The following is a 19,011-nucleotide window of genomic DNA, read 5'->3' as shown; positions in this document are numbered from 1 at the left end:
TGCAATTTTCTTTATGATGAAAGATAATTTCTGTCTTGCTGTGCTCTTATCAGGTTATTACTATGACCTGGACGAGTCATATGATGAGAGCGACGACGAGGAGGTGAAGGCCCATCTGAGGAGAGTGACAGAACAGCCCCCGCTCAAACTGGACACTTCGTCTGAGGTGCATGAATACAGGCACACACGTGCATTCATTGCAAGTTTGAAGTTTGAAGTTTCTTTGGTTTGAGTGATATTGACCTGCCCAAATCCCTCTCTTCAAAGAAAGTGGACTTTCTGCGCGTGTGTGGTCTGACCACGCGGGCCCATCGCGATGAGCTGCTGGTGCAGAAAAGGAGAAAGCGGAGGAGGATGATGAGGGAGCGCAGCCTCTCTCCGCCGGCCGTCCAGGGCAAGAGAAAGTCCTCTTCACCTTCAACACCTACTACTCCCTTAACTACCCCGTATTCTGCCGAGCAGATGGACCGCACCACTGAACTGGAGGAGAAAAAAGACTTCCTCCTTATGTTTAACCTTTCGCATGTCAGCCCACAGCAGAGGAGAGGTAACAACCTGTTTAGTATCCACACACATCCTACGTGCTACTCTGCTCTCTGCACAGGTTGTTCTGGTGATTCCCTGTGGAAAAATACAACATTCAGTTTCTCTCAGTTTTGCTATTTACCAAGGATGTAGGAGGGATGAGAGGAAAGTGAAGTTAGGAGAAATCTGGAGAGCTGTTTGTAGCAGGGTTTTCTACTTTCTACAGCAAGGATTGATTTTAATCTACAGCCTTTCAGAATAGTAGTATAAAACGTCATTAAACTAATGCATTTCATTGTATGAATAAAAAATGAGCAAAATGAAATATTTAGATTTAGATTTTTGAATAATTTTAAAGCATTGCAGGGGTTTTGTAATATTATTCACTAATACAGTAACTTTTTGTGGGCATATACTTTATGTAAATACTGTGTATGCAATGTTGAATATAAGTAGCACTCATTATTTTCTATTAACTCCTTTTAGAAAAAGGGGTAATTTCCATTGAAAATGCGTATTATTATGAATTTTTAAAATAAACCTTACAAATCTGATAAAAAAAGAAGAAAAGGTGAAATACTTAGAATGACACTGGTGCATAATGAGCAGCTCATTTAGACAGATTTTTCTCTTTTCTTTTTCTATGTTACTGGAGAACCTAGTTTACTGTACAACCTTGATAATTATCTTGTGGAAGAATAGGGGACATTATTCGGGTTAAATCTGTATAAATGAACTGTTCTTCTGGAAAAAAACAAAAACGTTTGGGGTAAACACTGGTACAAACTAAAAATTATGAGCCTTTATTCAATTTAGATGTTGAGGCTGTAGTCTGTCTGCGATGGCGTTGCCGTGGACATCACCTCAGATTATTCATTTGCTTACCTTTTCCATCAGCTCCTAGTCCCAGTCAATTCTTTAAGTCCTCCTGTTTTTATGAATGAATGACGGGTGTTCTCATTCTGTCCTTTTCCCTCTGTAGATAAGGAGAGGGCAGAGGAGCTGCTGAGGGCTATCCAGAGGAAAACTGTGACTTTGGACACTCTCAGATATAATCCTTTACCTCCATGTAGCAGTCCTCCTGCTCCCTCATCTGGTGAGACACATGAGCAGCTACAAACACACAATCACACACAATCACACACACAAACTCATGCACATTTATATTCTTGAATAAAGCTGCAAAAAAATCTCCTTTCTAATGATCTGTACACATTTGTTTTCAGCTGACTCCTCAGCCCGTCAGCAGTGTCAATCAAACGGACATGTGTACCCAGACTCTCCCAGCCCTTCCCCACCGTACTTACACAGACCTAAGAACCTCCTAAACAAAACGTCCAAGCACTCCATGGACTCCCAGGTGGCCCAAATCCCTCCGCCCTTGGCCTCCCATCATGAAAAGAACGAATTCATGGAGGCTCAGCCAAACAGGAAGTTCAAGGGCCTCCACAACGGCGTGGTGGCTTCTCCGAGGAAAAAGGAGCCCAGTCCAGTGCAGAATGGAACTAATCGACCCTGGGAGAGATTCACACCTGAGGCCTTTGCTCAGCACTTCCACCAGGCTGTGCTACAGTCCACACACCACACGATGCAGAACAAAGGTAAGATACTCAACCCCATAGGTGCATGACCATAACGTTTTATTGTGGACTGTAAAATAACAATGGTCTGCCATCTAGTGGTGTTGAGGGGAAGTACTGTAATATGTTAAGTGTGTTGGTTGCTTCTTGTTGGCTGCTAAAAAGACTAAAGTTGCCCCTTCTGTCTCCCTTTTTTTCTTCCAAGGAGTCTCAAATAGTGTCCCTGACACTGGCATGAAGGCAGAGCACTCGTTGCCTCACAACATCTCTCAAATGAAACACTCAAGTCTTAACCACGCTCCGCAGCATGCACACATCAATGGCCATCACTTACATTTTCCTGTGGCCAGTCAGGAGACTGCAACACCACGGGAAATCTTGTCTGATGAGGAAAAGGAAGAATCTGGGCCGGAGGAGGAGGAGGATGATGATGATGATGATGATGAGGAGGAGGAGGAGGCGGCAGCAGAAGAAGCTCCAAGGAAGTGGCAGGGAATTGAAGCTATTTTTGAGGCCTACCAGGAGTACACGAATGGTACGCAAATGTCCAAGTCAGTTCTATGTGTGTAGCCCAAAAATGTTGTCTTTTATGGCTTAAAGGTTTCTCCTAATCATCGTTTCCTCATGAACCATTCTGAAGGTTAAATTGGGATTTAAGATCCCCCCCCCAAAAAAATAGTTTGAAGATACTGAGGAAATACCTCAATATTTTTTTCCCCTTAAACTATCAAAATGTTATTGTAAAAACTTTAATTGACAGAAAATAGACTAATAGTGGATTCCAAAGGTTGATAGAATGATGTTGGACACTTGAGAACCAACATGTTGGCAAATATTCACTTTTTAACATTTAAGCATAACATAAGCATTACCAGTATGTATGTTTGTATTCAAACAAACTACTATTTTCATTTAAAAGGGGGCCTCAGGCGGACTACAGTGTATTACACTCTCAGGTCATTTATCTTCCTTTGTGTTTCTCTTTCCACAGAATGGAGTATAGAGAGGGAGGTTCTTCACAGTCAGTGTAAAAGACTTGAAGCACAGAACTATAATCTGACCAGAACTGCGGAGCAGCTCTCTCTCACAATGGGGGTAAGTATCTGAGACCATATCGGCACACCTGGGTCTTTTGTTTCTCAATCTGTTTTCAGACATCAACTCTGGAAAATGTCCAAAATATTGGATCCAGGAATTTTCTGGAACTGTCATTCACATATGAAGAATGCAGCAGAAAAATCGTTCAACACAGATGCGTTACAAGAGGAAAATTTTCCGGAACATTCAGTCGAGGGGTGGTGCCTAGAGCACCGTGAATCTTCAAGGAGATTTTCCTGCTGTAGTCTCACATGTGCTCACTCTGACATTTTCCAGAAAGTCTTGGTTCTGTAATGAGAGTTGTGTCTATCCTTCACTTGTCAGGAGCTGGTGAGTCAGAGGCAGAAGGTGAGAGAGGAGCGGGAGAGACTGCAGGCGCAGCTCGAGCACTTCAGGAGGTGTTTGACGCTACCTAACATTCACTGGGGCAGGGGGCAAGTCAACGGGCACACGCCGAGGTGACCTCTGACCCAGACCCTCTGACGGATACGCCTCTGACAGTGGAGGAGCAGTAACAAGAACAAGATGGACTGGAGCCAGACCACTGTCTGCACTTGAAGGAGCCAATCCATGTCTTGTTACCTTTCTGGCCAGTCAGTTATGTTATCTGACTGGTTCCAGATTCAATTGATTACCTGCCGTGTTTGCCGCGGTAACAGCAATCCATCGTGACCATATAGTCCGGGCATTCCCCCTCTGTCTCTCTCTTGTTGGAGTGTAACAACATAGACCAAGGACTGTAACAACACTGTGTTGGTCAAACAGCATCTTCGTAACCACTACCATTACTCCATGATATGGCTTTAAGGAGTTTTCACTGTTTAACTCATGTCATATCAGTTACCTGCATAAACTGTACTGATCCACACTAATGGGATGATCACTTGACACAAACCTGTAGCCTCTCTGGACAGCAACGAGGAGTGTGCAGTGGTCACTTGGTTAGAACTCAGAGAGTGAAAATTGAGTCAAGGAATCAAAGCACACCTCATGCCTTAAAATTGATAGGATGCACTTGAAATGGAATTTGAGGAAACACTTGACCGTCCTCTGTGTGGTGTAATGTTGTAGTGTCTACTGAGTACTGTACTGTGTCAGACAGATGACGCCGTTTTAATGCTGGTAATGGTTCCACAGAGGATAGGAAAAGGCTATAAGATAATATCTATATAATGGCAAATGGTATCGGTGAAGTTTTTTTCAATTTTTTTTCATAGGTTATTACATTTTCTGTCGTTAATGTTACTTGTGATAGACAAAGAATTTTGTATGTTTTAACCATTTCCTGTGGGAAGCCATATGTGATATTTGAACTGCTGCTGGTCAGAATAAAAAAGTTTAGAAAATGAAGGATGTTAAAACGGTCGGTGTTTGAAAAGTCTCATGTGATGTCACAGTGTTTGAGGGGTGGACAAGATAAAGTGGACATATGTCTGTCTTCATCTCAGAACATCATCAAGTCCTGATTACCGTTGTTCAGATGGTCCGCCCCAGACTCTGTATCTGACGCCCTTCACATGCCAGTAAATATTGACCAAACTTGAGTGAAAGTTCTGATTTTATTTTATTTATTTTGAAGGAATTTAGCTAATTTCTACATGTAGCTAGAGAACTGGCATCAGCTGAGTGAGACGACAGTACGTTAAGACATTCTGTTCAACCGTACAAATATTTTCACTGACCAGAAGAATATATTTCCTACAGCATTATTATGAAGTTCAAATTAAGGAAATGGAAAAGCCAAATTATCATTTGTGTATTTCCACTTGGTACTCTTAAGAGTACAGTGATGGCACTGTGGTTAACAAACTACACCTCCTGTGGTCTTTGGAAGAGATTTATTTTTGTTTAAGACAGATTGAACAGTGTCACACATAACTTCTGCCTCTTTGCTTCTGAATATTGGAAATGGCGCGAGCCCTCTCCTTCAAGCACAAACTGAAATAGAAATCTCCCCAAATCACCTGACCTCCCTGCGTCACTTCTTCACTCCCCTCCACAAACCTGCTGTGAAATCCTGCATATTTGTTTCAATCAGTTGTTATGTAATGTATTATTTGGGCTGTATAATTGCAATGATTTATTTATTAACATATATATTGCTGTATATTCTGATGGAAATTTACATTAAAATATTTGTAAAATGTCTTTTCTCTGTGATTGTCACGTATCTGGGGGACGGTGAGAGTTTTCACCTCTGATAAATATTAAACAGCCGAACATTGTGCAGCCGAAACCCACGAGTATTTACAACTGAGTCTTCTCATGCATTTGTTTTTTTAGTTTTCCAGCCATTTTGTCAAAACCTGAATCAATTTGTTCTTGGGCTGGTGTATGTTGTTAACAGGTTTTGAATCCTGTGGCGGTAAAAACATTTTTTTTCAAAAAGTTTGTCATGTGAGACCCTTCATCCATAAAATATTTAGCAGCTACACATTGTGTATATATTTTTAAGGGAGCGGCATTATTATTATTATTATTATTATTAATAATAATAATAATAATAATAATAATAATAAATTTCATTTACAGAGCACTTTTCATCGCTCAAAGCAATCTCAAAGTGCTAAACAATGAGAGCTGACCATATTTTAATAACAGCTCTGAACATGAACTTGTGGAAATGAACTTAGGAAAGGTTCTGGAAAACAACAACAACCAAAAAACCTGCTATCTTAGTCTCTTGGGGTTTGAAAATGCAAAGTTACAACAGACTAGAAATAGAGTCCAGAATTGTGACAGAGCCTTTATGCAATTTTATCACATAGATTACTAATGCAACCTGTGTACATAATTATATACAGACAATGATTTTTTAAATTTCTTTTATTTTTAAGTATAGGATAAACGAGTAGGGGGGAAAAGCAAGTACACTTCCATTTACCCACAGGAACAGTTTGTGTTCCTTTTTTCCCTCTTAAATACATTTCCTCTGGCTTTCCAAGAAAGACACAATTAGAGCCTGTGGTTTTTTTGGTATCATAATGTTTAACAGAATATTTACTCTCCAGGCCCTCGAATGACTCCTTTGTTTCTCCATATAGTATAAAAAGCAAGGCCAAAGCCTTTTCCTGCCACAGCCCGACCATGTTCATTTTTTAAGATACATTTTTTTTCTCCATTTTATGTGACTTTATACTTCATACCTCCATTATATTAGTTCTATGGACTAAGTCTACTAAGTACTAACAATGATCATTTACCCAACCCTGGTATTGGTACAACAAAATCAACATGAGGGTGAGGGGTATCTTTATAAAATGTAATGAGTTGCTATTGATTAAGTATAACCTAATTAGCATAACAAAGTTCCATCTTGATTTGCTACAACATTCAAATGCTTCTTTTACCAAAATACATCAGTAGTGACAAATTGATGATACATGATTATATAACACTGAGAGGGCCCATTTGAATAATGAGTACTTTTACTGAAGATACTTTGTGGTTATTCTTCTAATAATACCTACACTGTCACTAAAGTAATTGTTGCAATACTGGGCGTTTACTAACTGTAACACTTATACACTGTGATATTCAGGAACCCTTCTCTCCGTGGGGACAAATGATCACAAACCATGGCAAAAAACAGTTTCCTAAGCTCAGGGCCATCTGCCACTCTCATTGGGTAAAGCATACAAGCGTTTGGTGATTCCATAGAGCTGAATGCAGAGTCCACCCTCAGTTTAACTTCACAGACGTATAGTCAACGTGCTTCAGTTCAAAAGAGGAAAAGAGGGATCATGCAGTACATGAGGCAACAGTAGGGTGAAAGCAGCACTATGTGACGAACCAAGGGCTGACTCATGGAAATGTCCGGCAGCTAATCACATGGGCTCTGGATGACTATCAGCAGATAGTCATTCTCTGTAGACACATAAGAGAGGACGAAGGATTAAAATACAATGAAAACATTAGCGTTCACCTTCAAAGTTACAAATAGTAGAGGGAATATTATCAAATGTTTCTTTCAGTGGTCCCCATTTAGCCAAAAGCTAAGTGCTCCACACTCACCTGGTGTGACCATGATCTCATGTTTCTTGGAGCGGATGCGTAGGAAGGTGAGGTCATTCTGAGGGTCAATATCTCTCACCGTGCTCCTGGCTATCATCGCGAGTTGACGAAGGAGTCGTGCATACTGAACCGTTGTGGAGTTATCTAAAGTTGTTCTGATGGGGATACCTTACAGGATAAAGCATTAACCGCTAGAGTCAGAATGTATGTAGTAAACTTAACATGTTTTACTATTGGAGGAAAATGCTTCTTTTTTTTTGCTTACCTTCTGCATTGACAACTATTGTTCCAATCACACCTTTATAGGCTTCGATCCTCTTCAGTGTCTCCTCAACTTCAGCCTGCAGGACAAAGAAAAAAAAGAAGAAGAAAAAAGAGAGCAGAAAAGCCACTTATGAAATTACTGTTTTGCACAATCTAGAAATAAAAAAGTGATAAACAGCAGCTTTATTGATGCCTGATTTCATTCTAGTCACGTCAATAAAGGCTGATACATGTTATATTTTACAATAATTCAAGCTGTTGCGAATGACTTCAACTATTCAATTGATAATCCAAGGTTTATATAATCATCAACATATCCATCGATCAATCGCATAGCGGAGAACAGATTCATGAAAAGCATGCACTCGGCTCCTACCATTTCGCGACTCCTCTCCTCTGCGCGTCTCCCTGTTGCCCGGAGAAACGGAAGTGACGTCAGACGCAAGAGGGAAGCGCGAGCGTCGCCGTCATTGTGTGGTCGTCGGCTGTGTGCTGCTGTTTATCTCTCCCTCCTTCAGAAAAATGCCGGAGTTAGCTGTGGAAAATGTGGTCGTCCATCCGCTGGTGCTGCTCAGCGTGGTCGACCACTTCAACAGGTCAGTGAATTCAACATTCCTCGATCCAACGAATGTCCGGGAGCGTGGACGCAGCTGCTAAGCTAAGCTAAGCTAACGTTAGCCCTGCTGAGTCAGAGCCCGTTGAGAGTGAACGCAGACGTGACTAGGCTAGGTTAGCTTACTGGTGTCAGTGTTGGCAGACATTACACACTTCACTAACTGTGACATTAATCAATAACTCACGGTGCTCGATATTATATCCTTATGACACGTTGTTGTCGTCCATTTCATTAGTGACGGATAACGTGAGGGTCATCCCGTGGAAACTCGACGAGGGCCTGCGAGTTCACGACATGGATTTTCTTTTTCTTTTTAAAAAAATCATGTGTAAACTTCTATTAAATTCGCGGGACCTTGCTAAATCCCAGAGCTTTACCCCCAAACACCTGCTACAGTAACGATTTCACGAAGCTTTAGCCATTAGCTTAGCTTACAGCTAACTACTGACACTGCTAATGAGTGACAGCGATTGAACGTGTCTCATTTGTTTTGTTCTTTTGATTTGCTCTGTCAACAGGATAGGGAAGGTTGGCAATCAGAAACGAGTGGTCGGTGTCCTCCTGGGATCATGGCATAAAAAAGTTCTTGACGTCTCAAATAGTTTTGCAGGTGAGTGTCACGATGACAACATCTAAGGGGACTCGAATGACACAGGTTAATCTAAGACCAGTTAGAAAACAGAAGGCAGAGGCGTGCTGTGTTTTAGTCACTGTTTCAGTCGTTTTTAGACTTTACAAAACTTCTCTGAGTCGCAGAAAACATTATTCAATTGTTCGCCTGATCATGTGTAAACTAAAATCAGCAGAGCTTCCCTCTTAAGCTACAACACAATACGAATTAAAACTATTCTGTAGGTCAATAAACGTTGTACAGGTCATTAAATGTCCTTCACCTTTACGTCATTGCCAATGTTCATTCGCAGTGCCATTCGACGAGGATGACAGGGATGACTCGGTGTGGTTCCTGGACCACGACTACCTGGAGAACATGTATGGCATGTTCAAGAAAGTTAATGGTAAGGCCTTTAACATCATTCATTTGTGGTTTACATTGCTACGTTACCCGTTGCTATGTTTACACTTGTGAATAACTGTCTTCCTTGGTTTTCAGCCAGAGAAAGAATAGTCGGATGGTACCACACAGGACCCAAATTACATAAAAATGACATTGCCATCAATGAGCTCATCAAGCAGTACTGTACCAATTCGGTATGTTACTACTTTTCCTTCTGCTTAATGTGCATGTATCTGAACAACACCGTGTTCCCCACATATTCATTCTGATTGACTTTAATTAATTGACATACTCATTTATTTCTCTTTAATCTGCCGACTAGGTGTTAGTCATTATAGATGTGAAGCCCAAAGATCTTGGTCTCCCCACAGAAGCGTACATCTCGGTGGAGGAAATACATGACGTAAGTGAATCGTGGATTGCAGAAGATGAAACCAGTTTTTCCAAATAGTATGTTTTCTGTGTCAAAATCAGTAAATCTTTATTTCTAGTTTCATGACCATGCACAAAGGTTTTCCCAGGCTCCATTAATTTACAAGTAAATAAATTATTTATAAAAAAAACTTTTTTATTTGTGTAGATATTGTATATATTTTAATGTGTTCTGTGTGAAACGTGCTGCTGTTACGCCGGAATTTCCCAGCTTGGGATAAATAAAGTATCTATCTATCTATCTATCTATCTAATCTTTTCCCATCATAGAGCTTTCTCATGGGGTGTGGTTTGTATCATCCTTAAGTGTTATGATCCAGTTAAATGTGAAATAAGGTGGCTGCTTGTCTGCTGTGGTTTGAATACAAACAATATTTTGGACAGTTGGAAATGTTTGTTTATATGTGTGATTCACTATTTCTAGGATGGCACTCCGACATCCAAGACATTCGAACACGTCACCAGTGAAATCGGAGCTGAGGAAGCAGAGGAAGTGGGAGTGGAGCACCTGCTCAGGTACTGAACAAACTTTTGATTTACACACATCATAACCAGACCGTTAATCACACTATTAAACATAACAGTAAATAGTTGTTATAACAGTGCAGAGTATATATGATGAGTACTAGCACTTTGAGATTGCTTTTAGGAATGAAAAGTGCTCTATAGATTAAATGTATTATTATTATTATTACTATGCTAAAATCACCTAGGAACAAATTTGAACCAAACAATGTAAACATGTACATACTCATGCCCAGTTTTCCCTCATCTGTCCCGTTTACAGAGATATTAAAGACACCACAGTGGGCACTCTGTCTCAACGCATCACAAACCAGGTCCATGGCCTGAAGGGACTCAACTCAAAGCTGTTGGACATTCGCTCTTACCTGGAGAGAGTGGTTGCAGGCAAACTTCCCATCAACCACCAGATCATCTATCAGCTGCAGGATGTTTTCAACCTGCTGCCAGATGTTAACTTACTGGTAAGTCATTTGTCTTTGCAGTACACCAAGTGAGTTTGTACAGTAATCATTTTAGGGACATTGGTGTGATGATGGCATCTACTTCACAAACATTTCATTTTGTTAACTTACAATTGTGAAATTTAGTTAGTTTTTGTTTTTTTACAGAGGATTTAAGTTTCATTTTTGTGTTCCCTGTTTATGTAAGGGTAAAGCCCAGCTAAAATAGCTTATAGGTGGAAGTATACAAGAGTAATTTTGCACTGATTTTCCACTTAGTGGACATTGTATATTTTTGGATTAAGGTGGTGAACCAAAGACAAGTGAAAAGGATATACATTTTGGATTTGACTTGACATACAAAATAAAATTCATCAATATACAGTAAAAAAACAAAAACAAAACCCTATAACTGCAGGTGTGAATTCTTTCTTTTAATCTGCATCTGTAACTTCTCATTTTATCCACCGGAGGGCAAATACAATTTTTATTTTCAAAGTTGTATTGCAATTAATTCATTCATCTTTACGACCACAAAATATCCACTATATTCCCCTAACTTTCCAATTCTAATTTTATATATATATATTTTTAAAAAAAAATACACAATACACCTTGTGACATTATCAGAAAAATTTAAATGTAGTTCAGTATTTGTCATTGGCCTTTTTACATGTGCTTTCTTTTCGTGTTTAACACTTTATTTTTACAAAAGTTCCAGCACCATTGAATAAAATTACTTCCCATTAATAATTTTTTGCTGTTCACAATATTTAATTACTAACTAGGTCATTGTTAATTTCATCTAACGTACTGTGTTTAGTTGTATTGTTGGATGGCTTTCTGTGTTGCTGAACGTTCTGTGTTTTGTCTTTGTAGGAGTTCACAAAAGCCTTCTACCTGAAGACCAACGACCAAATGCTGGTGGTTTACCTGGCCTCTCTCATACGCTCTGTGGTGGCCCTGCACAACCTCATCAACAACAAGATTTCCAACCGAGACGCGGAAAAGAAGGAAGGACAGGAAAAGGACGAAGGCAAGAAAGAGAAGAAAGACGACAAAGAGAAAAAAGATGACAAGGACAAAGACAAGGAGAAGGAGAAAGCAGATGGTGCCAAGAAAGATGAGAAGAAGAAAAAATGAGAGTAGTTCTGTTCAAGTCTTCTCTCAAATCATGCCGTCTTCATCTGGATGGTGCTTTACTTTGTGCCCTCAGTCACTGTTCTGTATGTGGGTCTCGGGCTAAAAGTAGGGCTCTATATGGGGAATGGTGTCATCTGAGATTTGGCCCCATGGTCACAAGTGGCACTCAAAGACTCTTATTATCGTACAGAGATGCCGATGTTTGCTTCTTTGGCGCTCTGAACTATGAGAACACGTTAACTGTTTTTATAGTTGCCCATTCTCCTGGTGTTGATCAACACCTGGTGTTGCTTTTTTTGTAAGATGGAGAAATGTTTTTTTTCTGTATCACTCATTAAATTGGGATCATATTAAGGGTTGGTTGTTTTTGCAGTTTTCCATTTTGCTCTTCTCGCTAAATTTAAAAACTGTTGGTAAATTATTGTCCAATATAAATCACTGTAGGTATATGTACTGAGTGTGTGTGAGAATAACACCGGGCAGTATGAACTCACTAATTATAGAAATTAGCATATGTATGACTCACAGATAAGCTCCTAAAGTCAAACCTTGAAATGGAAGTGGCTGCACATTAATAAAATTACACAAATAATTTCATACTACTCAAACACAAAAAATAATTGATTGGAATATTGCAAAATATGAAAATACAACTTTTCAGGAGTGGTATATGTAGGAGTGATCCTACAATCAAGTACATTATATCAAAAACATGATTCTGATCTATGACAACATTGAATGAGACATCCCGGACAACTCCATTTAGTGAAAAATGTAAATTTTAATTTCTACATTTCCATAAATTCAATAAAAAAAGAAAACGATTGTTTTATTTCCGATATCATTGAGAAGTACTACACTACCCACAGTCCTAAAGTATAACATCGACATCTCTGATTGGTTGGAAGTCGTTGGCAAGGCATTCGTAATGGTTTATGGGATGAGTAGTTCCTTCACTACAATAATTGTCTTGTACTTTTGCCTTTTTTCCCCTGTAGCATGATGACGCTGGTTTTCCAGTGATCTGATTGGTCAATAGATGGACCGGTGACTGGCTATGATCTCTTAACTCAAATAGCCATTCAGCATAAGTTACCATGGTACCCAGAGTTAAACCTCGATAACCAGGATCTATCCGAGGTAAGATTTGGAGGACTGCTTACAATAAAATAATCAGAATGGGGGGGAAAAAAACATGGACAAGCAGATTTACACTACTACATAAATCAAATCTCGGGATACATAAAACACTTAGGTACAGTCATGAACTCGACAGGTCACGGGGAGCAGTGTGGCCCTTTTAGAGAGGAGGGGCGGAACTGTCGTGTACATTATTCATTTATTTTTAAACTGCGTCATCCACAGTCTACTGACAGGACCCTCTCATCCTCTACTACAGTCACCACAGCGACACGAGTGGGTAGTAACAGAGACCAGTGTAGAGCATCTTAATCTCAGGTCGCGTCGAGCAAATCAGATTATTGGGAAGGTAAACTGGATTCTGACGTTGGAGGGTTTAAGCACGTCCCCCCCCCCCCCCCCCCCCCCACACACACACAGAGGAGCATGTCATGTAATACTCGGCAGCAGCAGTCAGAGGAGAGCAGCTCGTGCAGCCCTCGCTCATCAACAAACCCCCCCCCCCTCTCTCCCCCCTCCCTCCCTCTCCCCTCTCTCCCCCCCTCTCTCACCCCCCTCTCTCTCTCTCCCCTCTCCCCCCCCCTCCCTCTCCCCTCCCCCCCCTCTCCCCTCCCCCCCCCTCTCTCTCCCCTCTCACCCCCCCTCTCCCTCTCTCCTCCTCTCCCCCCTCCCTCCCCCCCTTCTCCCTCTCTCTCACCCCCCCTCTCCCTCTCTCCCCCCTCCCTCCCTCTCTCAACCCCCCCCCTCTATCTCCCCCCTCCCCCCCTCTCTCCCTCCCTCTCTCATCTCTCTCTCCCCTCTCACCCCCCCTCTCCCTCTCTCCCCCTCCCTCCCTCTCTCAACCCCCCCCCTCTATCTCCCCCCTCCCCCCCCTCTATCTCCCCCCTCCCCCCCTCTCTCTCCCCTCCCTCCCCCCCTCTCTCTCCCCTCTCACCCCCCCTCTCCCTCTCTCCCCCCTCTCTCCCCCCTCCCTCCCTCTCTCAACCCCCCCCCCCTCTATCTCCCCCCTCCCCCCCTCTCTCCCTCCCTCTCTCATCTCCCCCCTCCCTCCCTCTCTCTCTCAACCCCCCCCCCCTCTATCTCCCCCCTCCCCCCCTCTCTCCCTCCCTCTCTCATCTCCCCCCTCCCCCCTCCCTCCCTCTCTCTCTCACCCCCCCCCCCCCCCCCCCCCCCCCCTCCCTATCTCCCTCCCCCCCTCCCTCCCTCTCTCTCTCACCCCCCCCCCCCCCCCCCTCCCTATCTCCCTCCCCCCCTCCCTCCCTGGGACCTGGCCATGACTTCTTCTCAGTCGTTTCTCTGCGTCTGAACGGACCACACGCTGACGGCCGCCGCCGGTACCATGGCTTCCTATCTGCAGGTGAGTCGCCGCTGTGTCATGTCGTGTTGTCATGTCGTGTTGTCATGTCAAGTCGTGTTGTCATGTCGTGTTGTCATGTCGTGTCGTGTCGTCATGTCAAGTCGTGTTGTCCGTGGATGTGAGTTGTTGTTTGCGGTTCGTCGTCGGGGCGTGGTTTGCGCTGCGGGCCTGTTCGGATCCACAGCCCCCGGGGGCGCGCGCTGCCCAGACGGTTTCTCGACGCGGTTCGGTTCGGTTCGGTTCGGCTCACTCGTGTGCTCGTGTCCGTCCCATCAGCCGCTCGTCCGCAGCCCCCCCGCCCTCCTCGGTGGTGTGTGCGGGGGGAGGAACAGGTGGTTGAGGGGTGTCGCCAGGGGCCATTCGGATGTGATGCGCCGACCGTGTGTTTGTGTTCACGGGGTGGGCTTCTCCTTCGTCTCGTTCCAGATCGCCGACGATGAAAAGGGCCACGAGCTGGACCTCTTCTGTGTTCCCAGACATTACGAGAACGACCTGGACAAGGTGATCATCCCCCACGGACTCATCATGGACAGGTAGACCAATCAGCTGCAGGCTCAGCACCAGCAGCGATCACTGGAGATGTCTCCCTTCCCCAATGGGCACGTTCACCTCTGTGGCTCATGCCAGGATTGACATAAAGAACTATACTGTATTTGCTTGACAAATCACTGTAGCACACATCCTCAAGTGCGTTTGAATATGGTTTGGACGGGAGGCGATTAAATGTCCAGCGCAGTGTGTGGTAAAATGCATTTTAAGCATGAAATGTAATGTCATGTCACAAGAACTGCTTTTAAAAATTGCACTGACAGTCACGAGGCATCTGTTTTCTTTGTGTGTCTCTCCTCTCCTCTCCGGTCCAGAACAGAGCGACTGGCCCGAGACATCATCCGGGACATGGGGGGGCACCACATCGTGGCCCTGTGTGTGCTGAAAGGGGGCTACAAGTTCTTTGCGGACCTGCTGGACTACATCAAAGCACTGAACCAGTACAGCGATAAATCAGTCCCGCTGACGGTGGACTTCATTAGGGTGAAGAGCTACTGCGTAAGCCGCCTTTTTCTCCTTTCGTTTCCAGGAACCACTTGTGCTGACGTGAGGTGTGTGTGATGTGGACATGGCAAAGTACAAAGGAGAATTCATTTTTTTCCATCAGAAGTGGCCCACTGCAGTGTTTCCACAGTGTGGACACTCAGCAGGCAGCTGCAGAGGCCTTTTTCGAAAATTAAAATGAGGTCTGAGGTGTTGTAGGTCGTCCTCGTCATTTAATCAGAAATGCGACAGTAACCACACCGGGATGGATAAGGTCGTCTCCCCTTTTGTGTCCCTAGAATGACAAGACGACAAACAGTGTCAAAGTCATCGGAGGGGACGAGCTGTCCAATCTCTCAGGAAAGGTTTGTCTCGTCAGGAAGACACGTTTACTCTGCACAGTCTCTTGCTTGGGTGTATTCTTCATTAATTGTTCTTTCATTTTCTCTGCAGAATGTTTTGATTGTTGAGGTAAGGTGCTTCTTCTTTTTAATCTGTGATTGTAATTTTATATTGTTATATCTATATGCTACATATCATGATACTTTGAAGGACATAATGTGAAGATCAGAGATAACGTATGTATGTGTGTATGTATTCAGTTTTAATACCTCACAAAGTATTTGTAGATACTGAAATCAAACTTCCAATATTGCAAGAAAAAATTATTATTTCTAACATTGTCCATCATCATCATCAAGTGTTGCATAAACATCATATTTCTAAGCGGTGTTTATTTTGTTTATTGTTACAACTTCCGGTGTGCTGCTTTGTTAAAAGGATATCGTGGAGACAGGAAGGACAATGCAGACGCTGCTTTCCCTGCTGAGTGAAAGTAATCCCAAGATGGTTAAAGTTGTAAGGTAGGCACCGTCCCAAACTGTTTACAGTCCAGGAATTCTGAAATGAAGTACACAGTCCCGGTAGAGCTGGCTGGTGTGTCTTATTCAGAGAGAGAGAGAGAGAGAGAGAGAGAGAGAGAGAGGGGGCTCTTAGCTAATGGACTCTCCTTTAGGACTCTATTAGAGATGTAATGTAACAGAGGGAGGGGGCAGCTTAAGAGTTAATCTGCCATACTATTAACTGCACTGTGGCTGTGGGAGGCCCTTTCTCTCATGTATTCCTGAGAGCTGGTTGAAAGGGGAAATGTGTGGACGCGAAGTGGGTTGTTGGCTTTGTGTTTGGGAAGGGTGATTTTGAATCATGTTGATGTAGGCCATGTAATAACTTATCACCAGTACGTCTGTTGCTGGGCCTCCATTGAGAATAACAATTCCTAAATGACCTATCTATTTAAATAAAATGATGACTTAAACAGCCAGTTTTCACACAAACACAAACACTTAACCATTATGGTATCAAGAAATGCGAGTGGTTCCTGTTCCTGCTGAGGTGTTACGATGTCTTCTACTGACATTTCTGCTGCCACCTAAATACAGTACAGTAGTGCTCAACAGAAACTACATGTTTCCCTCTAAGTATTGCATTTAGATTGAGGGAAACTAGTATTTTTGATGCAGAGCAAAAACACGGCAAGGTCCGAGACTATTCCATATAACTTAACATTTGTTTGTAAATTGTGCATCATTTCTCAAATTGCATCCATGCGTGCAAAATTAGCGCCACACAAAGGTTGAGGTGACAACGGTTCTTTTAGCCTAGATATGCTGATTTCTCTTTAGAGTTAGTTGTTTCATTATATCCTGTATTTTTCCTGGTCTGTCTTTCCAGCCTTCTGGTGAAGAGGACCCCGAGGAGTTCAGGGTACAGACCAGACTGTGAGTATATCTGTACGCACACTACACCAAGACATGCTATCTGTGAAGTGCCGTCATTTTATGCCTATCATTCATGAGTGTGTGGTTCTTTGAAGTGTTATTTAGTGGAGCTGTGTTTTCCTTGCAGGATTAACATTCATTTCAGGAAAATCTACTCCAAATGTAGCCAAGCAGGGCACTTATGCACTAACCACGCATGTCTGATAAACCCTTGCTCACACCGTCTCTGGTTATGTAATGCTTTTAGGTTTCAGTTGGATTATCTCTTTAAGATTGTCCCTCAAGGGCAGCTGTTACTGTAAGCGTTCGGACTTCCCACTACGCAGCATTGACAGCTTAAGTAAAACCTCACACAGACGGTAAAAGAACAACGTCAGGATCTTATTTCAGATCCGCTAAAGAGATTAACTTTCACTTCACATAAAGTGGAAGTTGTGTGTTTTCTTTACATAACTCAGATTGGTGACTTGTGTATTTATTTCAGACATTGGCTTTGAGGTACCAGATGCCTTTCTGGTGGGCTACGCTTTGGACTACAATGAGTACTTCAGAGATCTCAGTGTAAGTTTACTGCATTTGATTACTCCAGATGAAAAATTAAGACAGACATCTCAAACAGATTGGCTGAGGTCCAAATCCATAAATAGAGATAATCTCTCACATCTGTCCAGTCAGGAATAATGTTTAAGGAGAAGCATATTGCATTTCTAGTTGACAATATCATCAACATAACATAATACATGTAACACATGTTTTCTCTTCTTCACAAATATATGGCAAAGGTAAAAAAAGTGCCCATGCCAGGAAACTGTACTTACTTATGTCTAAAAAAAATATTTGGGTCTATGCTCAATACAAATTTTTTATTTGATTATTAATTTCAATGGCTCAGCTTTCTCTACCTCTACATTCGCTTCATGTTATAATCAAAATGTCCGGGTCACGTCAAGATTTAGGAAACTTCCTGAGCCAATTTGACAATTCGACCTCACCCCGGCTTCCAGAGATACTTACACAGGACAGGGGCGTCGTTACTGTTATTAGTAAAATCTTGGCTTTTCTACTAGGAACAGTCAAAATGCCTGCTGACACATTTGCCTGTTTTGATAGAGAAATGCCACATTATTCTTACTCTGTTAAAATGTTTGTCTGATATAAGCACATTAGGGTCAAAAATATGTCACGTTTTCAGAAACTAAACCCAAGGACATCACCTCCATGTGTTTGGTTTTTCCATTGCGGGAAAAACTTCTCATTCCTGGACGACAGCAATGAATCAAACATGAACCCAATGTCCTTTTTGTTTTGCTTGATTTCAGCACATCTGCAGTATGAATGAGCAAGCCAAGGAGAAGTACAAAGTGTGAGCAGACCCCTAATGACTGAATCGATGAAGACGAGGACCACTGTGATGACCCTCCATAGCTTTGCCCTGTTCTGAATGTTATTTATTTTTCTACATAAGAATCCACAAAATGTGAGTCGTGGGTTGTAAATAACTTCAAGAAGAACATTTCTTTTGCGCCTGAATTGAATAAGTGGGATCACTTATGTATATTAATTAATTTAAAATTTCATTTATTTATTCACTTCCGTGTATAGACTCTACCTGTAAATTACAGTTTGATCTTGGAAATAAGGGGAGAAGAATGTCATTAATTTGCTCTGGATAATTAAATCACAGGTCTCAGGCTACTGCTTTGTTTTATTGAGCTGTTGGATGTCAACAGCCTTCTTCTTTGTACATTTTTCTCGTTATGCCATAAAAATGACTTGGAATGTACTTGTATGTTTTATTTCATGTCTGATGATTTAACAAAAGACCTGTTTACAGCAATACAAATCCCGTTGGAACCTTGGAGGGTGTCGTTTCTCTTCTATTGCACTTTTACAGTTTTCCCAGAAGAGGGAGTAGCCTCACATGTTTACAAATAACTTTGCTCATTTTCAAGAAAACAAACAAACATTTTTTTTCTCCATTTATGCGATTATAATCTGCATTCCCACTTATTGTACAGTAAGTATTTGAAAAGCTAATTATCGTTAAACTCG

At 42.1% G+C, this 19,011-nt stretch overlaps 4 protein-coding genes across 9 annotated transcripts in view; 3 read left to right on the top strand and 1 right to left on the bottom strand.

Annotated features, from left to right (window-relative positions):
• LOC118315083 (genetic suppressor element 1) overlaps nucleotides 1-5,351 on the top strand; it is a 36,736-nt gene extending 31,385 nt beyond the window's left edge. For all 5 annotated transcript variants that reach the window (XM_035642063.2, XM_035642064.2, XM_035642065.2 and 2 more), the window contains exons 10-16: nucleotides 54-166; nucleotides 268-547; nucleotides 1,508-1,621; nucleotides 1,752-2,126; nucleotides 2,311-2,640; nucleotides 3,097-3,200; nucleotides 3,528-5,351. In XM_035642063.2, the coding sequence (XP_035497956.2) occupies nucleotides 54-166; nucleotides 268-547; nucleotides 1,508-1,621; nucleotides 1,752-2,126; nucleotides 2,311-2,640; nucleotides 3,097-3,200; nucleotides 3,528-3,665 (1,454 nt within the window). In that variant the 3' untranslated portion in view covers nucleotides 3,666-5,351. The remainder of the gene's footprint in view (nucleotides 1-53; nucleotides 167-267; nucleotides 548-1,507; nucleotides 1,622-1,751; nucleotides 2,127-2,310; nucleotides 2,641-3,096; nucleotides 3,201-3,527) is intronic.
• A 660-nt stretch (nucleotides 5,352-6,011) lies between these two features.
• Nucleotides 6,012-7,997, bottom strand: LOC118315086 (dynein light chain roadblock-type 2). The gene is made up of 4 exons (XM_035642073.2): nucleotides 7,858-7,997; nucleotides 7,483-7,558; nucleotides 7,218-7,385; nucleotides 6,012-7,070 (listed from the first exon to the last, which is right to left on the bottom strand). Exons 1-4 carry the CDS (start codon nucleotides 7,858-7,860, stop codon nucleotides 7,027-7,029), a joined length of 291 nt encoding a protein of 96 aa, XP_035497966.1. The 5' UTR covers nucleotides 7,861-7,997; the 3' UTR covers nucleotides 6,012-7,026.
• On the top strand, nucleotides 7,918-12,006 carry psmd7 (proteasome 26S subunit, non-ATPase 7). The gene is made up of 8 exons (XM_035642069.2): nucleotides 7,918-8,077; nucleotides 8,616-8,707; nucleotides 9,021-9,113; nucleotides 9,209-9,306; nucleotides 9,435-9,515; nucleotides 9,969-10,060; nucleotides 10,332-10,530; nucleotides 11,389-12,006. Exons 1-8 carry the CDS (start codon nucleotides 8,004-8,006, stop codon nucleotides 11,650-11,652), a joined length of 993 nt encoding a protein of 330 aa, XP_035497962.1. The 5' UTR covers nucleotides 7,918-8,003; the 3' UTR covers nucleotides 11,653-12,006.
• Nucleotides 12,007-12,715: 709 nt separating this feature from the next.
• hprt1l (hypoxanthine phosphoribosyltransferase 1, like) lies at nucleotides 12,716-18,818 on the top strand. 2 transcript variants are annotated; one of them, XM_035642072.1, is made up of 10 exons: nucleotides 12,716-12,792; nucleotides 14,081-14,149; nucleotides 14,576-14,682; nucleotides 15,013-15,196; nucleotides 15,481-15,546; nucleotides 15,635-15,652; nucleotides 15,962-16,044; nucleotides 16,913-16,959; nucleotides 17,444-17,520; nucleotides 18,279-18,818. In XM_035642072.1, the coding sequence occupies exons 2-10, from the start codon at nucleotides 14,132-14,134 to the stop codon at nucleotides 18,324-18,326; spliced, it is 648 nt and encodes a 215-aa protein (XP_035497965.1). In that variant the 5' UTR covers nucleotides 12,716-12,792; nucleotides 14,081-14,131; the 3' UTR covers nucleotides 18,327-18,818. The 2 variants fall into 2 exon arrangements, with proteins under 2 accessions (XP_035497965.1, XP_035497964.1); XM_035642071.1 differs by lacking the exons at nucleotides 12,716-12,792; nucleotides 14,081-14,149 and having other exon boundaries at nucleotides 14,488-14,682.
• Nucleotides 18,819-19,011: the final 193 nt, after the last annotated feature.

The sequence above is a fragment of the Scophthalmus maximus genome, chromosome 7 (genome assembly GCF_022379125.1).
Source record: "Scophthalmus maximus strain ysfricsl-2021 chromosome 7, ASM2237912v1, whole genome shotgun sequence".
In the NCBI taxonomy this organism is placed as follows: Eukaryota; Metazoa; Chordata; class Actinopteri; order Pleuronectiformes; family Scophthalmidae; genus Scophthalmus; species Scophthalmus maximus.
This window is presented reverse-complemented; position numbering and strand designations above follow the sequence as displayed.